Source organism: Barbus barbus (genome assembly GCF_936440315.1).
Source record: "Barbus barbus genome assembly, chromosome: 30".
NCBI lineage: Eukaryota > Metazoa > Chordata > Actinopteri > Cypriniformes > Cyprinidae > Barbus > Barbus barbus.
In genome coordinates, this window is record NC_136758.1 from 12683512 (window position 1) to 12697170 (window position 13659).

Sequence of the window (13659 nt, forward strand, 5' to 3'; positions counted from 1 at the left end):
ATATTAAAAACAATCCCCTATCCACTCCTCACTGGTCCTTCTTCTGGTGCTCTTTGTTTATGACGTTTTTAAAGAGCGTGAGAAGGGGTTTCTGACTACGCTCGTCCCAGGACTTCATGAAGCCTCCGTAGCGCTTGCTAGCAGGCGGGCCGTTCCAGCGGAAATGCTTCATTTTGTAGGAGCCGTCCTTCTTCTGCTGGTATAAAGCGCCCTCCTCTAGTGGATAGTCGGCCTCGCTGGTGGCCAGCTCGCGCCTCATCTCGGCTGGGAGAGTCTCGGCGGATTCCTCCTCCACGCCGTTTGTGTACACCTTGATAGGCCGGCGCTTGCGACCCACGGGCTTTCCCCAACGGAAATGCTCCATGGAGTAGGAGCGCTTGTGCTCGTGGCGAGGGCTGGACTCGGGGTCCATCTGCTCAGCAGGAGCTAGGGCCGCTGGGGACAGGGGTGCGAGGACATCGGTTTGCTCTGGCTCGGAGGGAGGCTGCAAGTGTCTTTCTCCGGGGTAGACGGGGGTTTCATCTGTCAGATCAGACCTGCACAGCTGTATGCAGTCCTTAGGAAGAGCAAAAGAAGAAAGAGTGTTACATTTTCTAAAAGAAAGACAATTTTTGAATTCTGAGAGGTTTTTAAATAGCTAACTTCACGAGGGAAAAAGTTTTTAAAACCAAACTGTATTTAGCTTAGCTACTACAACTTTCACGGTCATGCGTTCATCGGCAAGCGTAAAATACAAAAAGACCAATATTTAAATTGCACATATAATGTTATGATTTTTATTAACCTTTTCATTTGTGTAATATAGCTGTTTGTGCATGTAAATGATCTATAAGGTAAGTTACACAGCACAAAGTAAAATAAAATAAAAATAATAATTTCTTCAATAGAAAAGACTTAAACAAAATATTTGGTAGTCCATCCATTATTTCTGTGACTACTGCACCATAAACATTTGCATAATGCCGCATACTGGCTGCTTTGGTCTGCCTACAAAGAACAGTAAGCAAATTTTGCTATTTCGCTAATGTTTTTCTTTCTTGCTTCAAGCCAAGGGCAAAATAAATAAATGAAAATAAAAAATGTGGCATGGGATTCCAGTACAGATGGAACTGGATAAAATACTGTTTCTAGCTGCTCATGAGGAGTTACAGCTAAATGAGCTCAATTATGGTAAAGGGAGTTATATTTTTGTCGCATATCTAAACAGCTGACCAATCAGAGCAGACTGGGCTTTTTGAAAAGGGGAGCTTTAAAGAGACATTAAATTATTATTTTTTTCAGGCATCTATCTATCTATCTATCTATCTATCTATCTATCTATCTATCTATCTATCTATCTATCTATCTATCTATCTATCTATCTATCTATCTATCTATCTATCTGTCTGTCTGTCTGTCTGTCTGTCTATCTAGAAGTTATTCATAAAATGGTCACTATCAAGACATAGAACATTAAAGCAAACAAACCAACTGAAAAGAAAAACGTCTGAAAATAAGAGAATAATTACTAAAACTATTACAAGAATGTTATACATGGCCAGTTGGCCACATGCATAGGCTACATCACACTCTGCTCTGCTTCTAAATTATTGACAAAGGTAACTTAACCAAAAGGTTCAATTAAAATTTACTTTTTTAATGTCTATTTGTCTTCATAATAGCTGACGTACCAGTAACCTTTCAGGTAAACAAGATTACTTTTTTATTTTATTAGTGGCTCCTGGGGCATTGCTATATGGTTACTCGGGTGTTTTGCGTGAAAGCAAGAATCTCTGTGTTATTCTATGATGTCCCCCCTTTTAGGTATCCCCCTCAAGTCTCTCTACTGTCTAATGTAAATTCTTTTTTGCCCTCTTCTATCATTTGTTTGGCAGCAATCATTAGTCTGATCGTTTAACTGCTCACCTCTTCTCAGCAAGCCACATGAATTGAGTCCTCATTCAGGGTTGGGGTTTGTTCAAATCCCTAATCCTACAATTAGCAGTCATAATTGGGATGTTTGTCTCACGATTAAGCAATAAGATGTTTATTTCCATTTCAATTAGTGAGATAACTTGCCGATTGAGCTGAAAGAACTAACATTAGCAGCTAAGCAGTCATGTGTGCAAGGTGTATTGTAACTCACCAAGATGCTCTCGTCAGTGGTGAGGTCTCTGCAGCGGGCGTTCTCCCAACACTGAGCTCTGACTTCAGATCCACCCGCACACAGAACAGCCAGAGCCAAGAGCCAAGCAGGACACAACATCCTCACTCCCCTCACCATATCTGATACAGCACAATGATTCATGCCGATATTAATAACATAGCAATATTCACATTTATGCATACTCAAACTAGTTATGCAAAGCATTATTTCATTGCACACAAGAATTAAAAGAACATTGAAAACAGTGTGAACAGAATGCATCTGTGAAATAATGCTTTGTATAAAATAAACACAACTACATGAATTATTAGACATTGCAAAAAAACAACATGTAAAGCTGAACCTCAGTGGATGCTTTTTTTACTCACCTGTTGTGCAGAAAGAAGTTCTTCTCTCTGAGGATCTCTGATCTGTCTGGTTATGTGTGCGTTTGCTTTTCTGATGTCTGAGAACCTCATCTAGTCGTCTTTTATAAGCTACCTGTGCGTCAATTGCTCAAGGCCACCAAACTCTGTCACTTTTTAATGGGTGGTGCAGGTAGGAAATCCAGCTGCATCATCTAAGGTACGGATGAGTAATCCATCAGAGATTGTCAGTCAACAGTGAAAAGTCCGTTGTAAATGAGTGCAGGATTAGGATCTTCATTCAGGTGTCTAGCTTATCATGGTCTTTCTCATCATCATGGTTTTTTTCATTATGTTTAAGGGCATACGTGTCGGTTTACATGAGTTAGGTGATTAAAGGTTTAAATTCTCTTTACATCAATTATGTTGTTGTGTGTGTCAGGGCACATAGGTGCTAATCTTGTGTTGATATTAATTGGAAGGTGAGGGATTTGAACATCCGGGGTGGTAGAAGCAGAACAAAAGCTCATAATACAAAATGACCATGGTTTGATAAGACTGAATGCCAATAACAGATTAGAACATTATAAAACATAAAATCATGGTATTATAAAGACTTGCTGTATTGCTGTATCTTTGCCAAAAATTGCAATAAATATAAACTAAATTCTTCATGGAGAAAAAACAACAAAAAGTTCTAATTAGCAGATAATATTAAATATAAAAATCTAATATTCATATAATTTCTTTTAAAAATTAAAAAAATATTAATAATATACAGTACAGTCATAATAATGTCTCACTTTGAAAATAAGGCAAGCTAGACATTTTTTTCTATGGTAGAGAGCTACTCTGTAAAAATGTGAGCAATTTGGGGGGAAAAAAACCTTTTTTTCAGCAAAATTGATTATATATATATATATATATATATATATATATATATATATATAAATTTATATTAATTAAATATTTTATTTGCTATATTTATTTATATTTTTTCCATAATATGGCCAATAAAAATAGGGAAAGCATGGTCACTGAAAAATACACTGAAAACTGGTGGAATTATTAAAATATATTAGAAATACAGTTAAATAAAATATATTATTTATAATTGTTCCATTTCACTATGCAACGTGTAGCTTTACAGTAAATTATGATTCTATTTGAAAGGTTTTTGAGCGTTTTAGTTTAGTTTTCAGTTGTTTTTTAAATTGCAATTATTTTAACAATTCTTATTAGCTCAGTTATTATATCAACATTTTATGATTTAATGACAAAATACAGTCATCAAAATGCCACCCTGTAGCTGTCAGTTTTAGTGCAAATTTTAATCTGATCTTGTATGCCTTAAATCACAACATGTACATATTTAGTTCTTCTTTAAGGCATAAAACATTTGTTATACAAAATCAATTTTATATTTGAGATCTTAAGAATGAAACACTGACAATTGTCACAGAGCACAAGTTTCAATCACACAGGCTGAGTGATTCTGTTCATTCTACATGGGTAACTATACTGCCTGGAGCAAAACGATTCCACGGGGCATTTTCCATTAAGGGCACATCATTATATTGGAGTCGTGACCTTGCTGGCTTTTATGTTTATGTTATTGGTCTCTTTAGCAGAGTTCTCAGAGACAGAAATTCGTAGATGAGTATTCTGGTGACAAATGGGGAAAAAAAGGTTCTGGATTTAAAAGTGTGTAAGCAACTTTGCCCCTCTATTTATACATAAAATAAAAAAAGTGGTCAATGAAATTACATGTCAATGTAAATTATTTCTAGTTAATAACAAATAAACATAAATGATGTAAAGAAAGTGGTCTTTTAATTTAAGGAAAAATTAACATAGAATCAGTTAAAATGCAAAGCATATAATGTATAAGATAATTTCCTGTCTCTTTACAGGCTATTGACCCACACTGCACAGTGAATGTAATCCTATTAGAGAAGATTTAGAGGATAAGATGCCTGTCAACCCATAGCAACACTGTTAATAGCACAGCATTTCCTACCAACAATGAGTGAGTGAATGGAAGATATACTTTCTTAACACATCCAGAATGACAAGAGGATTTGCTTGCCTGCAGGTAACTTTGCTTATCTCATTTGTTTTTGCCGTTTTTTGATCATTTTTCATTTGCTGGCTTTGCAGAGGCTTTTATTTTAGCCTTTTTCATGCTTGAAGTGTGCATCTGTTAAGTTACATCTGTTTTCCTTGTTCTTTAAATACACTCGAGTTATTCTCGACAAAGATGTTGGAATGCAGTTGTATTGCTACTTTATTTGTCAAAGAAACTCAAATTCAATATAGACTTGGGGGCAGTATGAGTATTTAAATATGGAGTGAACCTTTAGATAATCGTCCATGAAAATCAAATAAGCATTCTGACATAACAAAACAGAAAGTTAATGTTAAGCAGTTAAACCAGTTCCTAAAGGCTGCTGGGCTATACAACTGCACATGGAAGTAGGCCATAACATGCAGGCCCGGTACTAAGGGTGGGCGGATCGATCCTAATATCGATAGTATCGATACCAACGTTGGTATTGGTATCGGATCGATACTAGCCTGATAAGATCGATACTTTACGTTCAGTTTCTCTCCTATACACTTAATATATTACTTAATGCAGACATGTCTGTGGCTGTACATATTGTATATAACTGTATACCTAATTTGTCCTTTTCATACAGTATCGCTGTAAGGTTTATACTGAGTTTGGCCTGACTTTCTTAATACATTAATCCACTTTAAATGTTTTCATTATAACAGTTTTCTATGAGAGTAAAATGCTTAACATGTAATTTAGCATGTTTGCGTATATATTCTGGGCTCGGCTGTTTGCCACATATGAAATGTTTTTATATTGGTTATCAATGAGAGGAAATGAAATTCAGTGTGTTGCATTCACGTTCTGAGTTCACCTGCTTACCTGTACATATACAGTATATATTTTTATAAACTATACCGAATTTGTACTTTTCATATCACTGTTTTTTTATTGCAATAAGAACAAACAAATATTACAGTATGTACAAAACTGAAAATACAGTACGTACAAAACAAACGAAAATCCTTTCAATAATAAGCGAGTAATGGTTTAATAGTTATTTTTCATATCACTGTCTTCATTCAGTAAGCCACTTACATAAAATTTGTCTTTATAAATGTTTTCTAATGGGGGAAATGCATAATGTGAAAACTTTGAGCATTGCTTTCATATTCTGGGCACATCGCCTAACTTGTATATCTTGTGTATACTGAGTTTGTCTTTTAATATTACGTACTTATTTATTAAGCCACATTATTATTTTTTTCTTTATAACTCTTTACTATGGTAGGAAAATATCTAACATGAAACTGCACATTGCTTTCATGTTCTGGGCTCCTCTTCTCGCAAAGGCCTTTTAGAAAGGCAAAGAATATCCACGTAGCTTTCAGGTGAATGTAATATTAGTCATATCAAAATTAGTTATTGTTATTTTTTTAAAGTGTAGTTGGTTATTTAAAAGTAAGTTTTTTTTAAATGGCAAGTCTCATTACATATTTTCTTTGCAGCAGGACATTTTACAATCTCAACTAACTTTGCCATAAAAAGCTAAATAATTTGATATTTTAAGAAATTACTGATATTTGCAGTTTGTTTGTTTTTTTGCATGGTCCTGTATGTTGGTTACGACACATGAGAATACACATATTACATATAAGACACATATTTATAAGCAGTTTTTAAATTAAAAAATAATTTAAAATAATTTAAAATTAATTAATTATACCAAACTACAAAATGCATTTCTTTTAAAGAGGCTTCTTTCTTCATCATACTGTAATATAAGATATTTTTTTGTAAGATACCCCCCCCCCCCCCCCCCCCACACACACACGCACAAAATGTCAAAAATTTAATTCAGAAATTGTACTGTGTATTCAAATTATTGCAAGTATGAACTACATTTTAATGTAGTGAATAAATTAATAAGCATTATGTCATTGATCCTTCTGTTCTATTATTTCTTTATGCAGAATGCTGGGTGATAACTTGTTGAGGATTTCTGGCAAATGTCCGGCCAATCAGCTTTCTCCATCTCATTTACTTGCCATCTGCCCTGGAGAGATCCAATGACAGCATTAAACCATGAGGAAATAAGCTTTACCAGTCTGAGGACCCAAACAAGCTTCAGGGTCTGATGAAGATTTCACTCTCTAGTCCTTACTTCTTCTGGAGAACTTCAGTCTATTGCAGAATGTTATCTTTGCTGTATGCTTTGTTACTCTGGGCAGCATGGGCCCAATTTCCTGTTGTCAAAACCAAAGATGCTGTTGAAGAGTCTAAAATCTCAGACTCTTTTAAAACAGACACTTCTCAGACTCATCGAGTTAGCAGCGGCCTAATGCAGTGTGGGGAATACAGCAATGAAGTGATGCCAAACGGACAGTGTCGTTTAATAGCCACGTTACCTCAGGTGGAGGAGCAGAGGTGTCCGGACATGTTCCGCTGTACAGATGAGGTTTCCTACTGGCTGCGTGAGAACGAAGAGCGCAAGCAGCAAATGCAGGACCTGAAAGAGACCATCTCAGAGCTTCAAGAGGAGCTGAGGAATCACAGGCATCGCATCAAAGTGCTGGAGCTGCAGGTAGGAGCTACAGGTTTAGCAATAAAGTGGTACAAAAGTGCTATTCTGCGAGAAGCATTCCATCATATATTTCTCATGATATCATATATTTTTAAACGAGTCATGAGACATGATTTTTTATGATTTTTCTATGTAAACATACTTTTGACGGTATACTTTTGCTCATGACATCGCATTCTAAAAATGCAGCGCTCAAGTTAAAAGAATTTTAACTGCTCTTCTGAGCAGAATCGATGCATTTTTGCAAGAAAAATATCCATATTTACAACTTTATAAACCACAATCTCTAGCTTCTGCCCAGGGCGGACTGGGGCTAAAAAGTGGCTCTGGACTTTCTGCTACAGAGCGGCCCACCACACTCGATCTGGAACACACCACACAATAAACCCACCAGCTAACATTTAACCAAAGACTATAGAATACCCAAGACATGTCATTCGTATAGCTTTGAATGGGGAAAAATACAACACTAAATATGGCTGCTCAATCGCAGGAAGCCCCGCCTTCTGAATGAAAGAGCCAATCACTAATCAGTAAAGTCAGTGCATCACTGCAGCTGCCGTTAGAAGCAGTCCCGGTTGCTATAGAAATAGCCTGAGTCCCAATGTTCATACTATCCATCCTAAATTCTATGTGATATTAGTCATTTTCAATACTATTTAGGGCACATGGGACGCAGGGTCCGTCAGCGTTCTGAGATGTGAGCTTAGGACTGGCTGATCTAGCCTGAAAAATAAGCTTTTTATAACACTATTTGAGCAAAAGAAAAAATATTTATGATACGGTTGTTGTCAGATTTCTTTGGTGATTTCAAATATGAATTTTAATCGTAAGCTTAGTGAACAGTATTGGAGAATTTGATGTTTCCCCATTCAAAGAGATAGGAGCTGCATTTGGATGCCTGAGAGGCTTTTCAAAGATGGCCGCCGAGTGACATGACTTGTCTTAAAGAGACTTTGCTATAACACAATTCAGAAATAAAAATGCTATCTATTTTTTTATTATTATTATTGAAATTTTTACCATTTATTTCGTATACAAGAGTGGCATTTCAGTGTATGACGTAGGATGTAGGTGTAGAGTAAGATCCGGTGAGAAGTGACAAACGCAAACGGCAGAGGAGAGAGCAAAACAAAACACTGGTCATGAATTTTTGAAGTAAAAAAATTAGGATTTGTAAAGAAAAATTAGGATTTTCATATAAGCCAAAAGGAGCCAAGACTTTTTCTTTGATCCATTTTATTAATTATTTTGCTTAAAAATCTCCCCATTCACTGCCATTATAAAGCTTGGAAATTTTTAATATAAGATTCTTATACACCAAGATGGTTGAGAGTGAGTAAGTCATGGGGTCATTTTAATTTTTGGGTGAAATATCCCTTTAACCTCTCTTAATCGGCAAGTGGATGGTTGAACAAATTTATGCAGTGTTTATTTAGTAAGTAAAGTCTTTATCTTTACATTACACATTAACAGGTGTGCTGCAGTTCTGCCTTACAGGAAGAGACAAATGATTCAGTAGAGCACTGTTTCTGTACTAATGCCTCCTTAACCCTGATCAATTACTGGATTAGAGCTGGAACTTGTCCCATAGACACATAGTAGCGAGCACTGTCAACAATGCTTTGCATTCATGTCCAACAAACATACATAGCCTATGAGCTGACTGTATGTATGAATGCCTTATCATTAGAAACACAAAACAATGTAGTTGTTGAAGTTGATTCAAGAAATTGATTCATTGAATCATGATTTGATTTACTTATCTTAGCTCAGTAATATCTGTGTTTGTGTGTGTGTGTACAATCACATGGTAAAGTCACAATAACCTAAGAAATTGACATTTGCTTAGATGAGTTAATTAAGAGTACTAGCATTCAGTTTAATCAGTACTTGAGTAAAGGACCCATATACTCATATGTATATTAATTTAAATCAAAAGACATGTTGATCTAAGAAATATGAGGTCTGAATGTACTTTGAAGGTCTAAATTAATTTGTAGGAAGTAAAATTAATACCTTGTGTTTGAAAGCATTCACTTTAAGCACTACTTGAGTAAAGGACCCAAAATATGCAGTAAAATAGAACAAGAATAACTACCACAGTAGCTACTTTATAAATGTTATTTCAACATTGTTGATGTAAGAATGATGAAACACAATACCCTGGAAAATAACAAACCAAAAAAGAAAACAAATACATTCCAGAAATCCAAAGAATGTCTTCTGTCTTTTCTTTATTTCTTAAGTTTAAAAAGTTGACTTTGTTTTTGGCTGCACACTTTTTGATTTTGATGCACTTTTATATTTACTTTGTATACCACTGTGAATAATATTGCTTTGTTGGGTCACTTTCAAATCCCTAAATGAACGGTGTTACTGGATTAAGCTAATCTGTGTTAGTTTTCCTGTTTGCAAACAATAGATGAGCTGTGTCCTCAAAGTGCACTGTGCTTTGAATTGCTAACTAATGCTTCCCGGTCTTGGCAGCGTGAGGAGAAGTATGGTGTGAACTCATCTTTGGAGCATCGCTTCCACATGCTGCAGGAGATCTACGAAGAGGCCAATGCATTGCTGGACATCCATGGATCACTCATATATGACATGCAAACACAGATTCGCAACCTCACTATGATAGTGGAGCGTGTGAGGCGCAATCCTGGCTGTATGATCAATATCATCCGCACAAGTCCGCTCCTCAGCGCTCAAGATACCCTTCATCCAGGTCAGCATGACTAGGTACTGAAGATCTGGTTATTTGATCATTAAAAGGATTTTTCACCCCAAATTTTAAATTGTGTCATCACTTACTCACCCTGATGTCATTCCAAACTGGTATGACTTCCTGAACAAAAAAGAAGATATTTTGAAATGTTTTTTTCAATCAAATGAAAGTCATAACAACATTGAACCCCACCGACTTTCATTATATGGTTAGGAAAAAAAGACAATTTTTTTACAATCTTTATTGGGTGAGTAAATGATATAACAGATGTGTAATTCTTGAGTGAACTTCAATATCAAAAAATAATACTACAAGTTAATTGGCATCTCAGAACTCATACTGACATATTTGGATATTTTTAACAATAGCTTGATTTGATTAAATATTTGTTTCCTCAGAGGTTCAGCATGTAAGGAACTGTCCAATTGACTGTGCATCCCTGTACTACAATGGAGTTCACAGATCTGGGATTTTTACTGTTGTCCCTTCAATGGGATCGACTCCTGTAGAAGTTTATTGTGATATGGAGACCCAAGGTTTGCATTTTTTTGTTTATATTCAGGAGGTTTGGATTAAATTAGGAGCATTAGTGGATGTTACTTGAGATTAAAGAACCATTCTTTGGACCAGGAGGAGGATGGACCATGTTTCAGCGTCGACAGGATGGAAAGGTCAACTTCAACCGCAAATGGATAGAATACAGGGATGGCTTCGGAGATCTGCATACGGAATTCTGGCTTGGAAACGATCACATTCATGATATCTCTAACCAGGGAGAGTATTGTCTTCGCATTGACCTCGAGGACTGGAATGGCAAGCACAAACACGCATTGTACCAGAACTTCTGGTAAACATTTAGAAAGATAGTCTGAATATTTCAAAGAACACTTTACACACATTTTAGCTTTCAGTATACTGTAATAAAATAATGATTTAATTACTATTACTACTAAATTTTTAGTTAAATGTAAAATATTTGAAATAATTTGAAAACAATGTTAATTTTAATATAAACCAATATTAAAATATCTGACATATTGATATAAACGATTACATATTTAATACAATACTAAATTAGCCTATATTAAATATACATATTTAAATATATATTCTTTAATTATGCAGGGTTTTTTTTTTCTGAACCTGCTCTGAAATGTTGCACCATATTGACTTCATTTCTTAAATGTTCTTACAGGAAAATCCTTAAATGGTCTAAAATTGAAGAAACAATTCTGCCAAAAATAAATTGTAAATTTACTCACCCTCAGGCCATCCAAGATAGATTACATTTTTCCCCATCTGAACAGATTTTGGAGAAAGTCTCAAACTGGTTGCTCACTAGTGGATCCTCTGCAGTGAATGGGTGCCGTCAGAATGAATGGTTTAAAGTTAAAACATCTTGTTTCTTACAAGCACTGAGCTTTTTTTACTTCAAAAGATGTTCATTGATGGATATAGTTATGCGGAATACTTACGATTATTGTAATGTTCTTATCAACTGTTTGGACGCTCATTCTGACGGCACCCATTCACTGCAGAGGATTCATTGGTGAGCAAGTGATGTATTTTCAACAAAAAAGGTGCTTTTTCTTAACCACTCAAGCAAAACTTTTTGCTTTGGCAGGATTGAGAATGAGGACAACCTCTACCGTCTCCATGTATCAGGATTCAGTGGTACAGTTGAAGACTCGTTTGGCTGGTACCATGACAAGCAAAGCTTCAGCACTCCAGACACAGGTGACATCTGTGCTGAGATATCTCACGGAGGCTGGTGGTACCATCAGTGCTTCTTTGCCAACCTCAATGGAGTGTATTATAAGGTCTTATACAAATTAAGCAAAAATGAAACCTTTCCGAGATTTAAAATATGAGCCCAGCCATCTTAACTGTGTCCTGTGTTTATCTCGACCACCAGGGGGGGCGGTACTCTGCCAAAGGGAAGAATCTTCTGGGGCCTGATGGGATTGTGTGGTACTCATGGAAGGACTCAGATTACTACTCTTTGAAGAAGGTGAGCATGATGATCCGCCCACGGACCTACAGGCCCCACATCTCTCCATAACACCGCCTTAGGGCCTGTGCAATACAATACTGCAGTGACATCATCAGGTCATTGTTGATTCCGTGGCTAAGCAATTACGTAAACTGTGGTTAAAGGGAAAGTCTCATCTGGACGTTCAAGATAAGATTTTGGTCACACGTGTCTCATAATCTCGGTCTTTGACACACTGAAGCATTCAATGTCAAGTAACTAACATATGCAAATTATAAAACATCACGCATTATTAGATTACCATGGTTAATTATTTTTTAGCACAAAAAAACTATTGTATTTGATTTGGATATTCATTATTAATTAATTAGAAATAATTCAGAACATAATATTATTTAGATACACACTTGTTTTACTTGTTTACACTTTTTTGGCTAGAAACAATCAGAGGTTTTTATTAAAATGGTGCTTTTAAAGAAGTCATGCGACCAGTTGCATTAAAGGGATAATTCACTCAAAAATGAAAATTCTGCCATCATTTACTCATCTTCCACTTTTTCCAAAACTGTATATGAGTCTCTTTCTTCTGTTAAATGCAAAAAATTAATTTTGAAGAATGTTGGTAAGCAAACAATTGACAGTAGCCATCGACTTCTTTAGTACTTCCATAATACTAGGGAAGAAAATGGCTATTGTGAACTATTTGGTTACCAACATTCTTCAAAATTTCTTCTTTTGAACAGAAGAAAGAAACTCATACAGATTTGGAGCAAGTGGAAGCTGAGTAAATGATGGCAAAATTTTCTTTTTTGTGTGAACGATCCAATTTTTTCATTCATTTTTTTTTTTCTAAAAAAAAAATAAATAAATCAATTCTTAATTGAAAAATTCTAAATAATGTTTAAAACCTATCTTGAAGGTCCACAAGCAAATGTTTGCTGTTTAAGCCTCAGTAATTCAGTGTAATTCAGACGTAACAGGTCCTCAAATAATCCCAAAATGTACAGCCTTGTAATGCCTAAATGTATGTTTCACAACATTGTTTACATTTTGTAAATAAGAATACATAAAATGTCTTTGAGTTTTTGAGAAATGTCCTGCTATATTATTTACAGCTGTATGTTTGACTTTTCTTGTTCTACCTCTCTGCTTTAAGCTTCAGACTACTTTATAACGAGATAAACATATCTGCACCATCCATAAAGACTCTTTCTGCCCATCACACACTCCAACAGGAAGGGTGGAACAGACCAGCAAATGAATGTGGCACTGAAATAAGAGGTTTTGAGGGGCATCACATGATTTGACGATTATTTGCATTACAAAGTCCCAGAAGAAAGATCAAATAAGAGACTCCTTATAGTAAAAAATTGAAAATGAGCTGCCCCATGTTTAAGGGAAGGAAATAGAATCGGGGGAGAAAGCGTTTCCTTGCTTGAGGTCACTCTTACATGAACTCACACACACTGAGGTCATCATGCTCATATCCTCATCTTCCTTTCTAAAGCCAAAGATTTGTTTCCTCTTTCAAAGAGAAAAAAACTGACCCTGAGCTAGCATAAATACCGGATATTTTTACCATCAAAAAAAAAAAAAAAAAGTGCTCTTGCTATATCTGCTAAATCAATTTTGACACTAGGCCAAAAAATGCAGAGCATTCATGACATCACAACTCTCCTCACAGACTTGGAAAGGTATACAGACTATAGGAAGATTTATTACACACTGGAGGGCTAGTTAAAAACACATTTTATACACAGAATGTGACGAAGAGACATTTTTAGTTTTGCTTTGCATAGAACATTTTA

At 35.6% G+C, this 13659-nt stretch overlaps 3 protein-coding genes across 3 annotated transcripts in view; 1 reads left to right on the forward strand and 2 right to left on the reverse strand.

Annotated features, from left to right (window-relative positions):
• Positions 1-28: 28 nt before the first annotated feature.
• On the reverse strand, positions 29-2263 carry LOC306850393 (pro-opiomelanocortin-1-like; the record flags this gene model as incomplete). The annotated part of the gene is made up of 2 exons (XM_079386012.1): positions 29-556; positions 2126-2263. The coding sequence occupies 2 exons, from the start codon at positions 2261-2263 to the stop codon at positions 29-31; spliced, it is 666 nt and encodes a 221-aa protein (XP_079242138.1).
• Positions 2264-4453: 2190 nt separating this feature from the next.
• Positions 4454-12938, forward strand: LOC306850396 (uncharacterized protein). Its single transcript, XM_079386017.1, has 7 exons — positions 4454-4585; positions 6523-7133; positions 9624-9872; positions 10257-10394; positions 10489-10705; positions 11483-11678; positions 11774-12938. The coding sequence occupies exons 2-3, from the start codon at positions 6687-6689 to the stop codon at positions 9870-9872; spliced, it is 696 nt and encodes a 231-aa protein (XP_079242143.1). The 5' UTR covers positions 4454-4585; positions 6523-6686; the 3' UTR covers positions 10257-10394; positions 10489-10705; positions 11483-11678; positions 11774-12938.
• LOC306850394 (sorting nexin-9-like) overlaps positions 10092-13659 on the reverse strand; it is a 35062-nt gene continuing 31494 nt past the window's right edge. The window contains exons 18-19 of the mRNA XM_079386013.1: positions 11121-11157; positions 10092-10663 (exon numbers count right to left, since the gene is read on the reverse strand). Of these exons, the coding sequence (XP_079242139.1) occupies positions 10455-10663; positions 11121-11157 (246 nt within the window). The 3' untranslated portion in view covers positions 10092-10454. The remainder of the gene's footprint in view (positions 10664-11120; positions 11158-13659) is intronic.

Bases quoted from the DNA above. Each gene is read 5' to 3' on its own strand.
- LOC306850396 (XM_079386017.1), top strand. From the start codon at position 6,687: ATGAAGATTTCACTCTCTAGTCCTTACTTCTTCTGGAGAACTTCAGTC. The intron at 7,134-9,623 runs GTAGGAGCTACA...CGGTCTTGGCAG, and splicing joins TCAAAGTGCTGGAGCTGCAG to CGTGAGGAGAAGTATGGTGT.